At 43.0% G+C, this 18,447-nt stretch overlaps 1 protein-coding gene across 2 annotated transcripts in view; it reads right to left on the reverse strand.

Moving 5' to 3' along the window:
• GALNT17 (polypeptide N-acetylgalactosaminyltransferase 17) overlaps positions 1–18,447 on the reverse strand; it is a 288,971-nt gene that overhangs the window by 158,154 nt on the left and 112,370 nt on the right. For both annotated transcript variants that reach the window (XM_073315115.1, XM_073315116.1), the window contains 3 exons: positions 17,132–17,298; positions 6,676–6,850; positions 1,184–1,381 (listed from right to left, as the gene is read on the reverse strand). In XM_073315115.1, the coding sequence (XP_073171216.1) occupies positions 1,184–1,381; positions 6,676–6,850; positions 17,132–17,298 (540 nt within the window). The remainder of the gene's footprint in view (positions 1–1,183; positions 1,382–6,675; positions 6,851–17,131; positions 17,299–18,447) is intronic.

The following is an 18,447-nucleotide window of genomic DNA, read 5'->3' on the forward strand; positions in this document are numbered from 1 at the left end:
GTTGTCAGCAGGGATTTAAAATCATATTTAAAGAAAATAGATTATAGGCCTAGATATTGTGTTCTTGGAGTTGAGAGAAAACGAAGGTGTTTTCCCATGCCTACATTTGTAACAGCAGGCAAAATATGCCTGGTGGTAACACCCCCTCAGCAGCCAAGCCCATAGCAGCACATTATAAAAGAGCAATATACTGTAGCAGGTAAAAACAGTCCTGTAGCTGCTTAGACGTTGTCCGACAAATTACATTATATGAGAAAAATCAGCTCATTCCTGTGAATTTAAAAAGTTAACAATAAATATAATAACCTGAATTATTTTCTAGTAAAGTGACATTTTAAAATCTACAATTAAAACCTCTGCTTGTATAGTGCAATGGAGTCCTGATTCCTTACCGGTTCCCTGAGTATGAATGCAACGTGAAATAATATGATGGTCCTCCACTTGGAAAAGTGAAATCCCTCACCACAGTAACATATGAACACAGACTCTACTCTCAGTCTATGACATCGTTGCCACAACTTCTGGGCCATCTTCCTTATTCTACAAGTCATAGCGAGCAGATCGAGGGACGTGATCGTTCCCCTCTATTCGACATTGGTGAGGCCTCGTCTGGAGTACTGTGTCCAGTTTTGGGCCCTACACTACAAGAAGGATGTGGATAAATTGGAGAGAGTCCAGCGAAGGGCAACAAAAATGATTAGGGGTCTGGAACACATGACTTATGAGGAGAGGCTGAGGGAGCTGGGATTGTTTAGCCTGCAGAAGAGAAGAATGAGGGGGGATTTGATAGCTGCTTTCAACTACCTGAAAGGGGGTTCCAAAGAGGATGGCTCTAGACTGTTCTCAATGGTAGCAGATGACAGAACGAGGAGTAATGGTCTCAAGTTGCAGTGGGGGAGGTTTAGGTTGGATATTAGGAAAAACTTTTTCACTAAGAGGGTGGTGAAACACTGGAATGCGTTACCTAGGGAGGTGGTAGAATCTCCTTCCTTAGAGGTTTTTAAGGTCAGGCTTGACAAAGCCCTGGCTGGGATGATTTAACTGGGAATTGGTCCTGCTTCGAGCAGGGGGTTGGACTAGATGGCCTTCAGGGGTCCCTTCCAACCCTGATATTCTATGATTCTATGATTCCATTTCACTGGCTCTCTTTGATTACTGAGCATGTCCTGGCTCCACAACATACCTGATTGGCAGTGAAGGGTCACCAGCATCCCACCAGTCTTTGGGAGGGCTAATGTACATGCACCATAACTCCCAGCTGTATCCATGGGCAGAGTTCTCATAACGCTGCACCTCAAAGTTGTCCTGCTTGATATTGTCGATGGATGGAAGAATAACCCTTTTCCGGTTTTCTTGGATTCGTGAAAGAACTGGCTCAGCCCTAAAAGGCCAAAAAGAAGGAAACAGAAAAGGGACATGAACTGCTGTTACAACACAGATGGACACAGTAGCACTTTAACAACCCACGTACCTGATGGCAACACTTAGGTTATGTGTATGCTGCAGTCGAAGGTTTGATTGCAGGACAGATTGGCACACCTGTGCTAACTTTAATCTACCCTACTGGCTAAAAATAGCAGTAAAGACATGGTGGCATGGGTTTCAGTGTGCATTATCCAAGTCTGCCAGGTACCCTCCATCCATACTGGCATAGCCAGGCCATGCCAAAACCCAAGCAATTACACCTCCATCTACAGTGTAGACATACCCCTAGTGAATGCCTTACTTCTGCTAGCTCGGACAGCACCCCTGTAGGACAGGGCAAAGAAGAAGGACCCATTTCTATTCTCACTTAAGATGGCATAATTCCAGTGACTTGTTGGAGTTACAAAGATGCAAGGGACAGCAGAATCCAACCAACAGAGGTTAAGTGACTGGCACTAGGCCACACAGCTGTTCAGGGTTTGTCTACACTACAAAATTAAGTTGACTTTATCTAATTCGACCTCGAGCCTCAGAATTAATTAAGTCGATTGTGCATGGCCACACCATGCTCATTGTCTCGATGGAGTGTGTCCTCACTAGCAATGCCTGCATCGATGCACAAAGCAGTGCATTGTGGGTAGCTATCCCAAAGTGCAACTTGCCACAGTGTGTTTTGGGAAGTTTGTGCAATGCCCCATGGGATCAAAACATTGTCACAGGGGAGAAAGGGAACACTGCGCCAACATCGCATGATGCACTGTGCTCAATGGCAAACAACCCAGAGGTTTTTGTGCCTTAAAACTGCCGCACGTATGCCGTAAGCCCAGAGGCATGGAGCCTGCTCAGTTGTGCACTCTTGCTGTGAGCATCTCAAACACCTTGTGCCTTCTCCTGCAGTATTTCCAGGGCTGAAGTAGGGTTGCTGTGTGGAACACGGCGATGTCCTGCAAGCAGCCCCATCTTGGCACCAGACCACCTTGCCAAAGAGTACATAAACTGAAAGGGATACTTTTCAATGGTGTTGCAAGCACTGGTGGATCACAGGAGCGTTTCACCGACATCAATGTAGGATGGTCAGGAAAGGTTCATGACGTGCGCATCTTTAGGAACTTGGGTCTGTTTAGAAAGCTGCAATCCAGGACTTTCTTTCCAGACCACAAAGTGAACATTGATGATGTTGAGATGCCTATAGTTATCCTGGGGGGACCCAGCCTACCCCTTGCTCCCATGGCTCATGAAGCCAATCTCTCGCCATCTGGACAGCAGTAAGGAACAGTTCAACTAAAGGCTCAGCAAGTGCAGAATGGAGGTTGAATGCACCTTTGGTCATTTGGAAGGGCGCTGTAGAAGTTTACTAACAAGGTTGGACCTTTGTGAAGAGAACATCCCCATGGTTATAGCTGCCTGCTGTGTGCTCCATAATACCTGTGGAAAAAAAGGGGGGAAATTTTCCGCAGGGGTGGGCAGTTGAGGCAGATCGCATGGCAGCCATTTTTGAGCAGCCAGACACCAGGGCAATAAGAAAAGCACAGCAAAGGGCGCTGCGTATCCACGAGGCTTTGAAAAGCCGTTTCAATAATGAGTCACCATGGTGGAAGAAATAAGACTGCCCTGCCCAGAAACCTTCTGCAAAGGATTGCAGAGTACCTCCATGAAAGTTTCCTAGAGATATCCATGGAGGATTCCTGGGCTATCCCACTCCACATAAACACTCTTTTTCGGGGGCCACCCTTTGCGTAGCTGGAGCAGCCTCTTGGAAGCAGAGAACCACAGCACCTCGGTTTTTCTTCACAGTAAATGTGCAATACCACCAAATGCGTGCGCCCACTAAAGTTTAACTGGACTTTGATTGTAACTGTATACTCACCAGAGGTGCCTTCCCCAGCATCACGGTTGGCCACCGTGATGTCCTGCAACCCACAGGGCTCCAGGGTTAAAAATATTTCCTGGCTCTCAGGGAGAATGGATCCACCACTTGCCTGTCTCCCATTCTCCTCCTCTTCCTCCGCCTCATGCACCATACCGTCTTCCTCATTGTCCCTAGACTCACCACCTGTGAGGTGTCCATGTTGCTTGTGGGGGTACTGCTAGGGTCACCACCGAGAATCGCATGCAGCTTGCTGTAGAACCAGCGCGTGTGGGGTTCAGCCCCAGAATGACTGTTCGCCTCCCTTGGCTTCTGGTAAGCTTGGCAAAGTTATTTTATTTTCACACGGCACTGCTATGTCCCCCTCGTGTAGCCCTTCTCCCCCATTCCACGAGCGATCTCTGCATAGATGTTGGCGTTTCTTCTGCTGGATCGGAGCTCTGCTGCACACAGACTCTTCTCCTGACAAAGCAATGAGATCCACCACCTCCTGGAGCACATTTGGGGCGTGTAGTCTCCATGATCAGCTGTGCTCAAGCTGGCATGCTCCCAGTGCTGATCAAACAGGAAATGGGAAATCAAAAATTCCCAGGACTTTAGTAGAGGAGGGGCTGTTTCCTGCGTACCTGGCTGCAGTGCAGCAGAGTAGAGAATGATCTCCAGAGTGGTCACAGATGAGCATTGTGGGACACCACTTGGAGGCCAATTAAGTCGAATTACACAATGCTGCATCTGCACTACCTCGCAGTCGACCCATGAACATCGAATTAAGCACTACGCCTCTCGCAGAGGTGGATTACAGAAGTCGACATTAGAAGCAACTTAGGTCGGCGTAAAGGACCCGATAGTGTAGACACATACATTATCAGGTCGACTTAAGGCGGCTTCCTTCAACCTAATTTTTTAGTGTAGACCAGGCCTCAGTGACAGAGCCTATATTTGAATTTGAGAGTCCCTGGCTCGCAATGCTGTGCTCAATCCATTAAACCACCCTCTTATAAACATACTCGGAGTAGAAAGTGAACACAAAAACCAGAGGCAAAGGAAAGTTCTTCATTTTCCTGAGATTAAATGGATACTTTTTAAGGTCTGCAATGCAGCTTTATCAGCCACCAGGAAGGCTTTAGAAGTTTCCGAGCTTCCACTCCATGGGATTTCCTGCCTGGGAGAAGCATGGACATATCAATTATGTGGAACTATTATCAATTAGGCTACAGGGGACAGCTGCTGCATATGGATTTCAAATAGCAACATACCCATATGTGTTAGGGTTAGGCTCTCTCTTACGCAATTGAATATTCCTGTGCAAAATTCATGGACCCAGTGGAGAATACCACAGTACACACAAAGAAGCAATTTCACAAACCAGGAAGAATTTAAGGTATAAAGGCTTTACGAGACCCTCCAGAGCTGGATATGTCCCTTTCATGCAGAGACAACAGAGACAGTCCATTTTGTAGTGGCTTGATGTGGTTACAAAGTGTTATAAACATGAATTCAGTTGTGTTTTAAAGACAGGTTTCAGAGTAGCAGACATGTTAGTCTGTATTCGCAAAAAGAAAAGGAGTACTTGTGACACCTTAGAGACTAACAAATTTATTTGAGCATAAGCTTTTGTGAGCTACAGCTCACTTCATGCATCTGATGAAGTGAGCTGTAGCTCACGAAAGCTTATGCTCAAATAAATTTGTTAGTCTCTAAGGTGCCACAAGTCCTCCTTTTCTTTTTGTGTTTTAAAGAGCATTTCCCCATCATTTTAACCAAGAAGGTATGATACCAGGCAATGTGGTGAATAAGGGCTAGTTTTTCAATACCGTCTTCTGACATTCCACCTACAAAGTCAGAATGCGTACAGTGAATATCTGTATATGCAGATTGGCTAATTGCACAATAGTGTTCATTTGGGAGTACAATTACCTGCTTTGCACACAATGGTGGCACTTCTGCACATATACTGTGCATGCACACTTTGCTGGAGAAATTTAGGAAGCCCATTCTGAAAGCATGCCAACAGAGACCAGATTTCCCAATATGAATGCTTAAATTGCCCTTGAGATCCTCGACTTGCTTCCACAAGTGGATATTGGCAGTAGGTGCAGGCAAATTTTCTGGCTGCACTTTGCTTCCTCCTCCCCCACCCCCACTTCTGAAAATGTGTCTCTAAATATAAGAAATAAAAGTAAATATAGGCATGGCTGTGCCGCTATCCCAACAGCGTTTCCTTGAAACATGCACACGGAAAACCACATATGGACCCAAGCCACAAAATTCTGATCTGGAACCCTGCTTCTGCTCCAGCTGAGAGTGTTCAGAGCTGGGGTTTGGGATCAGCCTCCCCTTTGTGAAAACAAGAACCACTGAACAGACAGGGCTCATTCTGTCTAGGATCTAAGCAATCAGTGAGAGCTGAGGATGTTCAGTGTCTGCCAAGATCAAGCTCATAATGCAGTCAAAGGAGCAATCTGCTACTCTCATTCCTTACTGATCAGAAAAGCTGCTTCAACAGTGAGTTCAGTAAATTATACTTTCCCGTACACATGCATACAATCCAGTTTTGAAAAGCTAGCAGCCTAATCACTGCAGTATTTAGATGGGAATACAGGTACTGGTGTGAGAAACAGCCTTCTATGTCCTTATTCATACGAAAAATGCGATAACTCTACACAGAATGTGTTTTCTATTTGCAGGTGATAGCACATTTTCCTGGTAAATGATTTTTTCTTTTCCTCCCTTCATATCACACAATGAAACATGCATTAGCCTTTCCAGCCTCCAATATTCTAAGCATGGCACACAGTGTTTTAAAAAACACATTTTGTTGCAAAATATCATTCATGGAACCTTCTTGTTGTGCAGACTTAGAAACGTAATAGAATTTCCTCTGATACTTTGTGCTCTGGATGCATCAATCCCTCTGAAAGAGTCCCTTTGAAACACTTTCTGCTATCCTTGCACTTTTGAACTTATTTTCAATTTAAGAAGAATCAAACCAATACAAAACATAAGCCTTCCCCAGAGAGACGAAAGTAGAAAGGCCTATAACATTGGAACCATTCTCTTTTTCAATTCCCGGCTGTCTCGTCTTTTTAGCTTACAGAATTCACTCAGGTCAAGGAGGGGGCACTGATCTGAACAAAATAAAATGTGAGTGGAGGTAGGATAAGTACAGAAAACAGGGACTTTAGCAGTCCTAGAGCGTACTGCCTCACCCAATCCAGGGTACGTTGGGGTAAAAGGAAGAATCTAGCTTTACTAATTTAATGGCGACATTTGCAAGAACGTCCAGGCTAAATTATACATTTTCAGCATGCCTGATTTATTCCCTTATAACCTAACCACACCATGAAATCATTACATCTGATTTTTTTTTTTATTATACTGACCAGCCAGCAGTGAATTCCACGTGGGCATCAAAGAATCCAGTGATGTGGCCAGTAGCGGCTTTCCAACCTTCAATGCGAGCTCGGATCAGGCCTTCTCTTTTCTGGTTGCGCACCACCTTCACGAGCCCCGGGTATCGTTTGTTGACATACTCTTCCAGAGGTGCCTTCAATTCCTCTAGAGGAGAAAACCCAGAGAGCCAATTCAAAAGGAGCAACAGTTTCCATAGGGAATCTAGTGCATTAATCAACTCTTATCACTGGTGAACATTGGCGGAGCTTACTGATACAGGATACCTTAGGGAAGAGGCTAGTAGGAAATGCAATACGTAGAAAAGGATTTAGGCCTAGTCAATGTTAATTGGGGAAAAGGGAATTTCAGGGAGCTGTTAGAAGTCTGAGCTGAGTGACTAAAAGGACAAGAAACAAGTCTTTGACCAGGATGTTGCTATTGTGTTACATCTAGGGCAAAATTTTCAAAAGTGACTAAGGCACTTAAGTACCATTTTCTAAAGAGTCTTAAGCTTTTAAGTGCCTAGCTGCCTTTTGAAAAGGGGACTTAGGCACTTTTGAAATTATACCCCTACTTCTGAATCTTTGTTCCTAATTTCTGAGCATTTGTTTAACCCCCATTAACGTCTTGGAAAGTCCCTTTACACAATTTCCTTTTTTAATACTTGTTTGTAAATTTGGGACCAGATTCTTTGCCCACAACCAGTTCCTTTGTGACATTCAGACAGCACTAACGAGCTGGCATGTGGACGTATGGCCACCACGTAGATGGTGTAAAGCCAGCATCGCTGGCTCCTATGCTGATACCGAATAGGACGTGCTTTCAGGGGCGTGTGAGAAGCATTTTCTTTGGGATCGTGGCCAGCTTGCATAACTTAGGACAGTACCTAGGCTACACTGATTTATGCTACAATTGGGACTGGTTTGGTGCAGATCAATCCAACAGGATGAAGGAGTCATCCAAACTCTCCTGTGTCAAGTAATTCCCAACAGTGGAGAAAATTAATCTTAATCTTTATTGGCTTTCCCCTCTCTCCTAAATGCAATTTTAATGTATTTTACCTTTTTCTCATCAGCTATTTCCAGGTTTTTTATCACTCTGTCCTCTTTGCAAAAACTGAGAGGCTTAGAGCAAATACGAAGGGACAAGGCTCCGCAGAGTAGCGAGAGACCAGGTAAACGTCCCTGCTGTACTTGGGACACTGTTTCATTATAAAATAAAATGTCACCAATACTGTTAAAAGAATCAAAGAAATACTGTGGCTGATGTTAGTGATTTTGCCTCCTGTAGGCTTGAGTGGACTGCTGTGAACATTGCAAAATGAGATCAGTCGACTGGCTTAATCAGCCGGTGTCATTTAAATTGCTGCAAACGGCACCCCTCCGTTTCTCCCTTTCCTGTGGCTCAGCCTTGCTATATCAATATCCGTGTTGGTTGCATACAGACTTTGCCCTTCGACTACCTGAAATCCTTCCACTTTTATTTATAGCAATGAAGAGATTTCTGCTTCATTCAGCAGAGCCTAAATATCATGCACTCTAAGTACTTCTACTTACTGGGAAACTGCTGATCATTTAATTAAGTTGTTTAAGACGGCGTACGCTCTACTGCTGAGTACATAATGGCTCTAAGTTTCTAGAGTCACTACTGGTACCAAACTTATTAGTACTTTCTGATGCCTGTGGTGTATAAAAGACATGTAATGTAAAAGCAATCTCTAGGGTACGCACATGGAAGCATACAAAAATAAATAAATAAATATTGAATGTTGGAGTGTCAGTTCAATTATGGAAAAGCACCCCAAAATCTGGGTGCTTATCCACACCGTACTGGGACCAAAGCTCCTAAGTTTGTAGCGCTGGACTGGAAGTCTCATGAGACTAGACTCTCCTGGGAGATTTCCACTACTTCCTGCTTCCAACTAAATTAGAAACACTCGGCAGTCCTGCTTCTAGCCCCGGATACAACCTGCCTGCAAAAAAAGGAGAAATTGTAGCAAGTATTTTTGATTCTCAAAATAAGGTTTGGTTTCGAGTTAACAACATGCAAAACACTCAGGCTAGGGGCCTAAACCCCTGATTTGCAAGGTATATTCCATTGAATACTACTGAATTCTCTGTTTTTTTAAAAATGCTCTACCTTTTTGCAGAATAAGAGGAATTTTAAGGATGCAGGACTGTATCAGAAATTCTGCCCTTTCCCATGAAACTTTACATGGGGTAGTATATCTGATTTGTCCACAAAATAAACTAATGCAGAATAATTAAAATAAAATGCACAATACTGGATACAATCTTTGATATTGTGCCAATCATAAACAGGCCTCTATTGTGCTGAGAATTGAACAAAATTAGTTTACAATTCTGACTGCAACCGAAACATGCCAGGTAAGGGAGGCTGGGTGATGTAGTGGATAGAGGACTGACTGGGATTCAGGATATCCAGGTTCTGTTCCTAGCTCTGCTTTGTATCCTTGAGCAAGTCACGTCACCTCTCTGTGCCTCAGTTTCCCAATCTGTAACATGATGATACTTGCATCCTTTATAAAGCACTTTGAGATCTACTGATGAAAAGTGTGATATCAGAGCTAAGTTTTATTATGTACCGAGACAGACTGCAGGCATCATATTGTTAAAACAAATTGCTGGAGAATGACCCTCATTTCTGCAGAACTCAAGGGCTCCATGATATTATCTTATGGCATGGCTAGGAATTCCTATGCGAGGCTTATTGACCTATTCCTGCCCCCCACCTTTCAGAAGAATCACTGTTAATGCAATACACAAGGTCAGAATAGTTGCTGAGATATGAGTGGAAAGTAAGTTGCTACTTTAAGAAAACACAGCAATGGAAAACAGAGGAGTAAACAGTAAACCCCATCTATTATGCTTAGCCAGAGAAGTCAAAGGAAATGGGATCAGCTATTCCCTCTCCTCATGCATTCTTCCAAGCACTTAAAAATAGTGCTTTTGTGAGACTATCTTTCTGGCATTGTTCCTCCTCACATATTTGTTTCCCTCAGGTAGAGTCTCTGTCTCTTATGCTGAAATAGGGAAGAAGGGGGAGGGGAGGAAACTTGCAACCCTAAGCTTCTGCATCACATACATATATTATTGTGGCAACTTCGGTTTCATGCTGAGCCACTCATAGGAAACCAATATTTTATGGAGGTGACATCCCCTCTGTGAGAGGCTTCAAGGCAACAGAGACACAAAATTTTTTGACAGACATAACCCCACATGTATAGCATCAGTTTCTGAAGTGTTTTTGTCAGAAGGTAAGCCATTAATGTTGCATTATCATGGATTTATAGGCCACATTAAACCATGGGTGCTGGAACAATTTTTATAGTGTGGGATCTGAGAGCCACTGAACGAAACTATAAACCAGGGATATAATGGAAACTACTTCAAGCCCAGGGGTGCGGTAGCACCCCCAGCACCCTTAATTCCAGCACCTCTGCATTAAACAATGACAAGACTTTCACGACTAGAGTTTAAGTTTCTCTGCTGAAGGAAGGAAGGAAGGCAAGTGGGGAAAACGCTAATGGGAGTTAGATGAGGAAGCCGAAAGTTTAATGTACCCAAGAGTGACAGAGGGAGAAGGAGTGTTAATATGCAATTTGGGATACATCTATACTGCAGCCAGGGGTGAATGACAGCTCATGCAGACATCCCAGCACGAGCTGTATGCTAGCAAGCTTGCTAAAAATAGAAGTGAGGATGTTGCCGTACAGGCTACAGCACAGCATCTACTTGCTCGTACAGCCTGTGCTGAAGCCCAGGTCACCACGCCCTCGCTTCTACAGGAACTCCTCGCTTAACGTGGTAGTTCTGTTCCTGAAAAATGCGACTTTAAGCAACACGATGTTAAGTGAATCCACTTTCCCCAATTTTAAACAAGCAATTTAATACAGGTATTAAATAGACTGGCAGCCCCCCATCAGCTCCCCTACACCTCCCCGCAGCGCCTCCCACCCACTGGCAGACCCTGCGGATCAGTGCCTTTCTCCTGCTCCCCTCGCCTCCTGCCTGCTGCAATCAGCTGGCTTGCAGCATTCAGGAGGCTGGGGAGGGAGGGGGAGCCTGCGCGCTGCGTCCTCACTCCTCCCCCCTCCCTCCTGAATACCACAAACCAGCTGATTGCCGCGGGCAGGAGTTGAGGGGAACAGGGAGAAGGCGCTGATCTGCAGGGTCTGCCAGCGGGCGGGAGGTGCTGGGGACAGGCGTAGGGGAGCGGATCGGTGGGCTGGCAACCGTGCACAAAGCAGGTGGCCAAATGACATTATAGCAGAGCATTGCACAACTTTAAATGAGCATGTTTTGTAATGGAGCAGGGATGTAAGATCGAAACAACGTTAAGCAAGAGGACGTTAAGTGGGGAGTTACTGTATTTTTAGCAAGCTCACTAGAGTCCAGCTAGAGCAGGTACACATATTTGAGCTGCCATTCACATCCCCAGCTGCAAAGTAGACATATTCTTAGTGACGGGTGAACCTCAAGTGGCTTAGAGTTCTGGTTTGGTACAGATAATCACCTAAAATGATTATACAAATGACTTGGATTGGCAAAACTGCAAGAACAGACCTGTGTGCAATGCTACATTCTTTCTCTATTTTATCTGTGCACGGTTCGTTTGGTAGATAAATAGTAACTGTATTTCAGCTAACACTGATGGTCAATATTGAGATGGGACCCCAGGAAGAAAACTCAGGTGGGGGTTGGACTTTGGATTTCGACTCTCAGCCCATCCAGAACTGAGGCTGTCTCATTAGAAAGACAGGTCCTACCTGTAAAACTTAGGTGCAAGTGTAAGGAGTGAAAACCTAGCTCCACTGACATCAACGGCAAAACTCTTATGGCCTTCACTGGAGCCACAGTTTCACCCAGTGATCCAGATTTCCATTCCTCCAAATAGATGAGTGGGGGCTGGTAGTAATCTGAGATTTCGGGTCCCTTAGGTGCTTTTAAATACACAGGTATGTCCATCCCATTGGCAATCAACTGCAGCCTACCACTCACTTGGGATATGTGAAGCCCGCACTGCTCAGTTTCTGCAGAGGTTGATTTTGTACCATTCCCTCTAGATGAACTCTGCTGGATTGTAAATCAGAAGTCACTCTCACATCTAATCTTAACTAAATCATGGTAAATTATTCCTAATTTTATCTTGCGTTTGTTGTGTTTAGTGACTGACATTAGCATAACAGGAAAATAACTCAATGCCTGCCAACATGGCATCGTCAGAACATGTAGTTTTAGGCTCTGAATCCAGAGGGCTATTGCATTTAGGTCAGTAGCAGGAAATTTATTCTCTGTCTTATAAATTATCCCAAATACTGGCTGCTTTATCCCAAAATATTACATTTTTATAGCGTAGCCCAGAGCTCACATTATGTAACAAGGTTGGGAGGTTCAGAAATAGCATGCCAGAAATTAGATGATTTCAAAAAAGGGGTGGGGGAGAGCCTCCCCTATGAAGTTGGCATTCACATAAATTGGTTACCCTGCCCTGGGCTTCACTATTTTCAAGGCTTCCTGCTAATTAGAGTAGGGGAGAAAATGGCATACAGTTCAGAGAACTGACTGCAGTTCTGATCAGTTCTTTTGTGCACTTCGTTATAACATTTTGCTCTTCCATAACACCACTGATGACCAGAAGATTTAAACGAGCTTCACAAAAACACTAAGTCTCACAGTATCTCTACGAGACACTTTAGCATTATCTCCATTTCACCATTTCCGTTTGTAAACTGAGGATCACAGAAGCAAAACGACTTGCCCAAAGTTACAAAGTGAGCCAGGAGCAGAGCTGGGGCTGGAACTGAGGCTTCCTGGTTCCAGATCCATTTTTCTAATTACTGGGCTATCTAACTATCTTGCTCCCCACCATGGTATTTGAGTACATGGACCTTACATGCCTTACAGATGGGTAGTTTGAGACATTCTCTCTTAATTATAACCCTATTCTCCACATTGGTGTCCATTCTGCTCTTCCCTTTGAAGAGGGCTGGATGGATTCTCTTTCAGCTCACATCCACATGTTTTTTTAAATCATGTTCAAGTTGGAGATAATAAATATTAGTACAAGAGGAGGTGAATTTTTGGTATTTGACATTCCATGAGCAACTTCCAACTGAGACGGATGCTCCTGGTAAACATGCCAGTAGACTCCATTTCAATGATCTCTTGATTCCTATCTGACTCAATTATTCTCTCGTGGAAGATGAGTCCCAGGAGCTAGACGCCCTAGAAACCAATATATCTGCTGCTCTGTTAAAAAACTTGTCTGGCTGGATATTCAGGTTATGTTTGTCATTGGCAATTTTATTGTGCCACCAAAGCTTTTGGCAACCACGTGGTCTCCAGCTGTTACCTTCCAACTGGTATCAGTTATACTATCAATTGGAATTGATAATACAGAAGGCTTGGCCAGCTATATAGGCATTTGAGAAGGTTACTTCTGGCTAGAACTAAGATTTTGGCTTTGAGAATATTGGTTTGATTTTCAGCCAAAGTAATGTGCAAGAAGCACAGAAGAACAGTAGACAGTGGATGAGAAGGGTCATCTAACTGATTAGGTTGGCCTATCACTGAACTAGAGTTAGGGGGGAGCTTTTGTAACAAGACTTGGAAATGGGAAAAACTCTGTGAGTTTTCATATTTAGTTGTATACCTTTTAGGTGAAGCTAAGGGAAGGGAAGCAGCTGCCAGTGAGAGAATTATAACATATGGATTAAACTGTGCAAAATGTGGTGACTTAGGCCGCATTACGTATCAAGCCTTGGGTTCCATAGACCCCAACACACAGCAAAACCCAGAGGGATACAAACCAAACTAAAAGGTTTGCCAAGCCCCTATGTACATTGGTACGGTCTGCACAACTCTAACCTGGACACAATCTAGCCAGCATAACACTAGCTGTAATTAAACAACTTGTCAATTAGAAGATTTGAGGTACCTTGGGATTTGTGTTGGCTAAGGCAACTTTGATGCCTAACAAGACTTGGAAGGCTCTTAACTTCATGTAAGTCTATTAAAACCTTCCCCTTTTTAATGTACTCTTCTTCCAAACCCGTAAAACAGTCAGCTCCCAAAAGAACACATAGGAAGCATTGTTGTTGCTGAAATGAGCTGCAGAGCAAGATAATGATATATCCAGTCACAGCAAATATTGTTACGCTGAAGTAAATTACAATCAGTCACATGGATCACTGAATGTACCTAGGTATTTTAAGTAGCCTTTTATCTTGCAGTTTTCTTTTATAAAATGAGGCTTTCTTTTCAAAGAGATGTTATTCCAGATTAAAAACATTTACAGGGAGACCGCAGAAAGGCAGGCGATGCTCAAGCAACAGTCTCAAACAAGGTATGTGACTGTGAGATAGCATATTGTCTAAGGGGCATATTCTGTATGCCTTCAGCGACCTAGGAAATGTGTTATCACTCAGAAACACAAGCGGTGTAGCGTCTTTGCAATTATAAACCAGTGCAACAAAAAAAAACAAAGGCAAGTACAAAACAAGTCTTTACATAGAAGTATAGTGTGACTTGCAAGGGAAAAAAGTTTCAAAACTGAAACTCTCTCAGCATTTGCCTTTAGGGGAGGAACATTTTGTTGCAGTACATTTGAGTTTCTGTCTATGTTTACAATTCAGGTATACCCATTAAGAATTGTTACATTTAATATATCTCTGTAATATATTTGTGTAAATCTATGTTTGCCATGTTTATTGTATATATCACCATGTAGTGATGCCAGGAGGAAGAAAAATCTAATGTGTCTTTAAAAATAAGTTTATTCTAATCTGGATCCACAAACATCAAACCATTGGATGGTGTACCTATAAGGCAAAGTTAAGGATGCTTGAGTGCCTGAACTGTGTGTTTCTTACCTTTGCATATGTTGAGATTTCTTTTAAATGTAATCTTAATTCTCAGTTTCCTTGGTGTTGTTATTGTTGATTTTGGGAAAAATTAAAACATCCCTGTAATGTCTTTTACTCTTAAATTACTGAGATATACTTTCAACCTCAACTCCATCTTAATGTAGTTACGCAGGTTTTTTTGTATTTTATACAGACACACAGACACACGCAACTCCAAAATCTGAAAACCAGGAAGTAGAACACTAACTTTTCAAAGGCCACTAGTGATTTTAGGTTCCTCAGTTTTTGGGTGCCCAACTGGATATACCTGAAAGGGTCCTGATTTTCAGAAAGTTCAGAGCATCTGCCCTGTGAAAATCAGGTTCCTTTCAGGTATCGGAAGTTTGGCATCCAAGATCTCTAGGTCAGTGATTAAAGCCGCACACCTACAAGTCGTCTTCTCACTCAGCCCCTCAGAAATACAGTCTGCCCATTCATAAGCATCAACAATAAAGCAGCCATACTCAACCACAAAGGCATATCCTGAAAACTTTAACTCTGAAAACTTTAACTCTGACCTTTGTTTACTCCTAGGATTCCTGGAGAATTAATCATTATTTACTATAACCTGTAGTTTACAATGTGGAATAATTTCCCTGTCAGAACCTTACTCATTTTATAATATCCATTTGCTTGTAATATTAGAAGAGTGAACCCTAAGATGTTGTTCTTACTATGAGGAACTATTTTCTGTCACTGAGGCTTCTTGGGTATATATCAGCAGCATGGTTTGTGGAGCTCTGGTATGTACATTGCTTTGTATAATTTACTATTATTTTGGCATCTCACAGGAGGACAGAGTCAAGGTTATCTGGCTTACGGTTGTGACTCTGGCTGAGGGATGCTGCAAGGGCTCTGATGTAAGTCGGAGTGCTTTGACAAAGCAGCACTGAAACAAGCCAACGTTTTCCAAAGCTCTTTGGGGCACTAAAGTTAACCAAACTCAGTTTGTGCCTCCTTCCACCCCCCACACACATATTGAATATTGCTCAGGTTTCTATCCACCCTCTGACCTGCCCACAGAAATCACTGCTTGAGTTAGCCCAGTCTTCCTCAGGGCAGACGCTAGTCAAGACGGTGCCTTTTAATCTTAGCAGCGGATAAAGAATGAGAGTTATTTAATTTTGTATGCTCATGGCCAGCTGCAGTTTCTGCTATTCAAGGAGCGACGTTTTTTAAAAGGGTTCATTTCATTGTCCGACTCCTTTCATACGTGTCTCCAGAGCTTACCAATAGCATTTGTTACCATATTAGCTTCAGTGCGGCATACTGAGTAGCTGACAGAGACTGTTTAGCTGCATATTGCTTTGCACAAGGCAGGGACTATGGAAGATAAGTAATTAATACACATGGGTTCTCCTTTAAGCCATACTTCACTCTCTGTCAAGTCAATGCAGTGTAACTTTGTGGGGTATGTGCAGGATTTCATTCTGATATTTTCAAAGATTTTTTTTTCCCTGTAAAACAGAGGATATAGCAAAGACTGCAAACACAAATCACCGTCACCTTTCTTTACTGGCCAGATGAGGAGAGAAATGCCCAGCTTGTGTAAATCATCAATTATTTTTGCTGACTTTAATGAAGCTCTGTTGATTGCCATCAGCTGAGGCTCTGACCACAGTTCCGCCTTCCCCTGAGCAATTCATCAGTTTTCTGTGGTGCTTATTACTGTCGTTCCTATTTTCACAGGCTTGAGATGCTTACTTTATTCCAGTTTTATCTTGTCACATCTTAAATGCAACCTCTCAGGCTTCTTTGGAATGGAAAATCAGCTATCATTCCCCCAGTTCTTCACTTCCAGTTGTAATGTATCACCTAGCTTTTATGCAGTGCTTTTCATCCATAAGTCCCCAAGCACTTTACAAATGGAGGCCGGTATCGTCATCCCCAATTCACTAATGGGAAAACTGAGGCACAGGGAGAGGACATGGCTTTCCCAAGGTCACTCACTAGGTCAGTGCAGAGCCAGGAATAGAACCCCCACCTCCTAAGTTCTAGTGTGGTGTTCAATGAATGAGGCCATCCTATCACATTTAGATTGTAAGGCTCAGATCCTCAAAGGTATTGAAATCAATGGGTGTTAGGCTACCATATACTTTTGAGCATCTGAGTTAAAGCTTTTGGGGGCAGGGACTGCCTCTTACTATGCGTTTGACAGTGTCTACAATAATAACAATAATTAATTAATGCTCTCTGGCATCCTTCCAACCCACTGAGATAGTTCCTTTTATTCTCCTGAAATACGGATTGCTTGCAAATTTATTTAGAAGTCTAATTTGAGGTTTGATTTTGGTTCCACTTATACCACTGCAGCTGATGGAATGGATGCTGACCGAGGGGTGGGAAGAATTGTATGCTGAACAGCACCTGATCTTCCAATGCATGCGGCTCTTCACATCATGAAGCCACTGTCCTCTTATCATGTTGAACCTCTTTATGTGGTTTTGGAAACAAATGTCCTACTGGACCTTTTGGGGATCAAGTGCTCCATGTTTCGTTAAGAGCTCAGCCAGCCTTACCTTCATCGCTGTTGTCGTCCACAAGTATAATCTCTTTCAGGAGGTGGGCTGGCGTGTGATTAACAGCACTGTGCACGGACCTCAGGATCACTGACAACGCTTCATTCACAAAGATGAAAATAATGGAAATCTGGGGCAGATCTTTCGCATATTTCAGCTCTTTGCACCTGTAGCACGAAAAGGAAAGTGGGTTAACAGGATGCATGCTGGACCGCTGCAGTGTTAGAAGCTGAGCACACAAGCAAAATATTCTAAAGGGCAATTTATCAAGCTTTACAATTGTGTAAAGTTGCATATTCTTGCAGACCCCATGTACCAGCTATGCTCTACATTACAGGCATGGGCCCTTGTGCTTTGGGAACATAGAAATGTCCACACTTGCTCAGACCCGTGGCCCATCTAGTCTAGTCTCCTGTCTCCAAATATAGCTAGCTGGGGAAAATTTCCCCTTAAGGAACCTCAGGGAATATGGCTAACTAAGTGTTACAGTTAACTACAGTTGGGTAAACCAGGGATGAGAGAGACAGAGACAGAATTACAGAGACACAGACTTCTTTTTTTGTATATTTATTTTTCAAATGTTCTTTCAACATGGCAAAAGCCTCTGATTTTATAATTCAAAGTGAAGTCTCCATTCTGATTTAGTTTTAAGATGAATGGATGCTCAGAAATTTGCCTTTTTCTTAAGCTGCACTACTGTGTTTCTTTCTGTTTGGTTTTTGGGACTTGCCAGAAGGAAATTAATTTAGTGACCTATGGTCAAACAGCTTTAGCAAATGTTTGCAATGCTCTTTGCTGGCTTTCTTATGCATTTTCTCTTCCATTGGAACATTCTACTCGAATGTCAACTTGAACTGGTGTCTTTGCACTTCACATCTGTACGTGAGTTTTTATGCAGTTCCATAAGTACCTTGCAGTGTTTCAGCATTAATTGCTCAAAATGAGCTTTACTTTTATGGCTGGACATTTATTTAGCTACTTTTCTCTGTGCTGGAGCTAGGAGGTTTTCACTCTGCAGCCAACTTCTTTACTGACAACCTGCACGTTTATGTTACATGAACAGCTACACTCTGAGTTTGTGAATAGGAGCATGATGAACAGGATTAAAGTAGTTAGAAGTGGACGAGATCTTTAAGATAATTAAATCTGTTCCCCGCAAGGGCAGGAGATAGTGTCTGCATGAGAGACAGCAGATATTAAATTAATGCTGCTTTTGATCCTATCCAATCTTAATACATTCATCACATAATGCAAACAGGTGACCATATACAAGAGCATTACAGATTACCAAGGAGATATATAATAAGTAGGGCTGT

Source organism: Lepidochelys kempii, chromosome 17 (assembly GCF_965140265.1).
Source record: "Lepidochelys kempii isolate rLepKem1 chromosome 17, rLepKem1.hap2, whole genome shotgun sequence".
Taxonomy (NCBI): Eukaryota; Metazoa; Chordata; order Testudines; family Cheloniidae; genus Lepidochelys; species Lepidochelys kempii.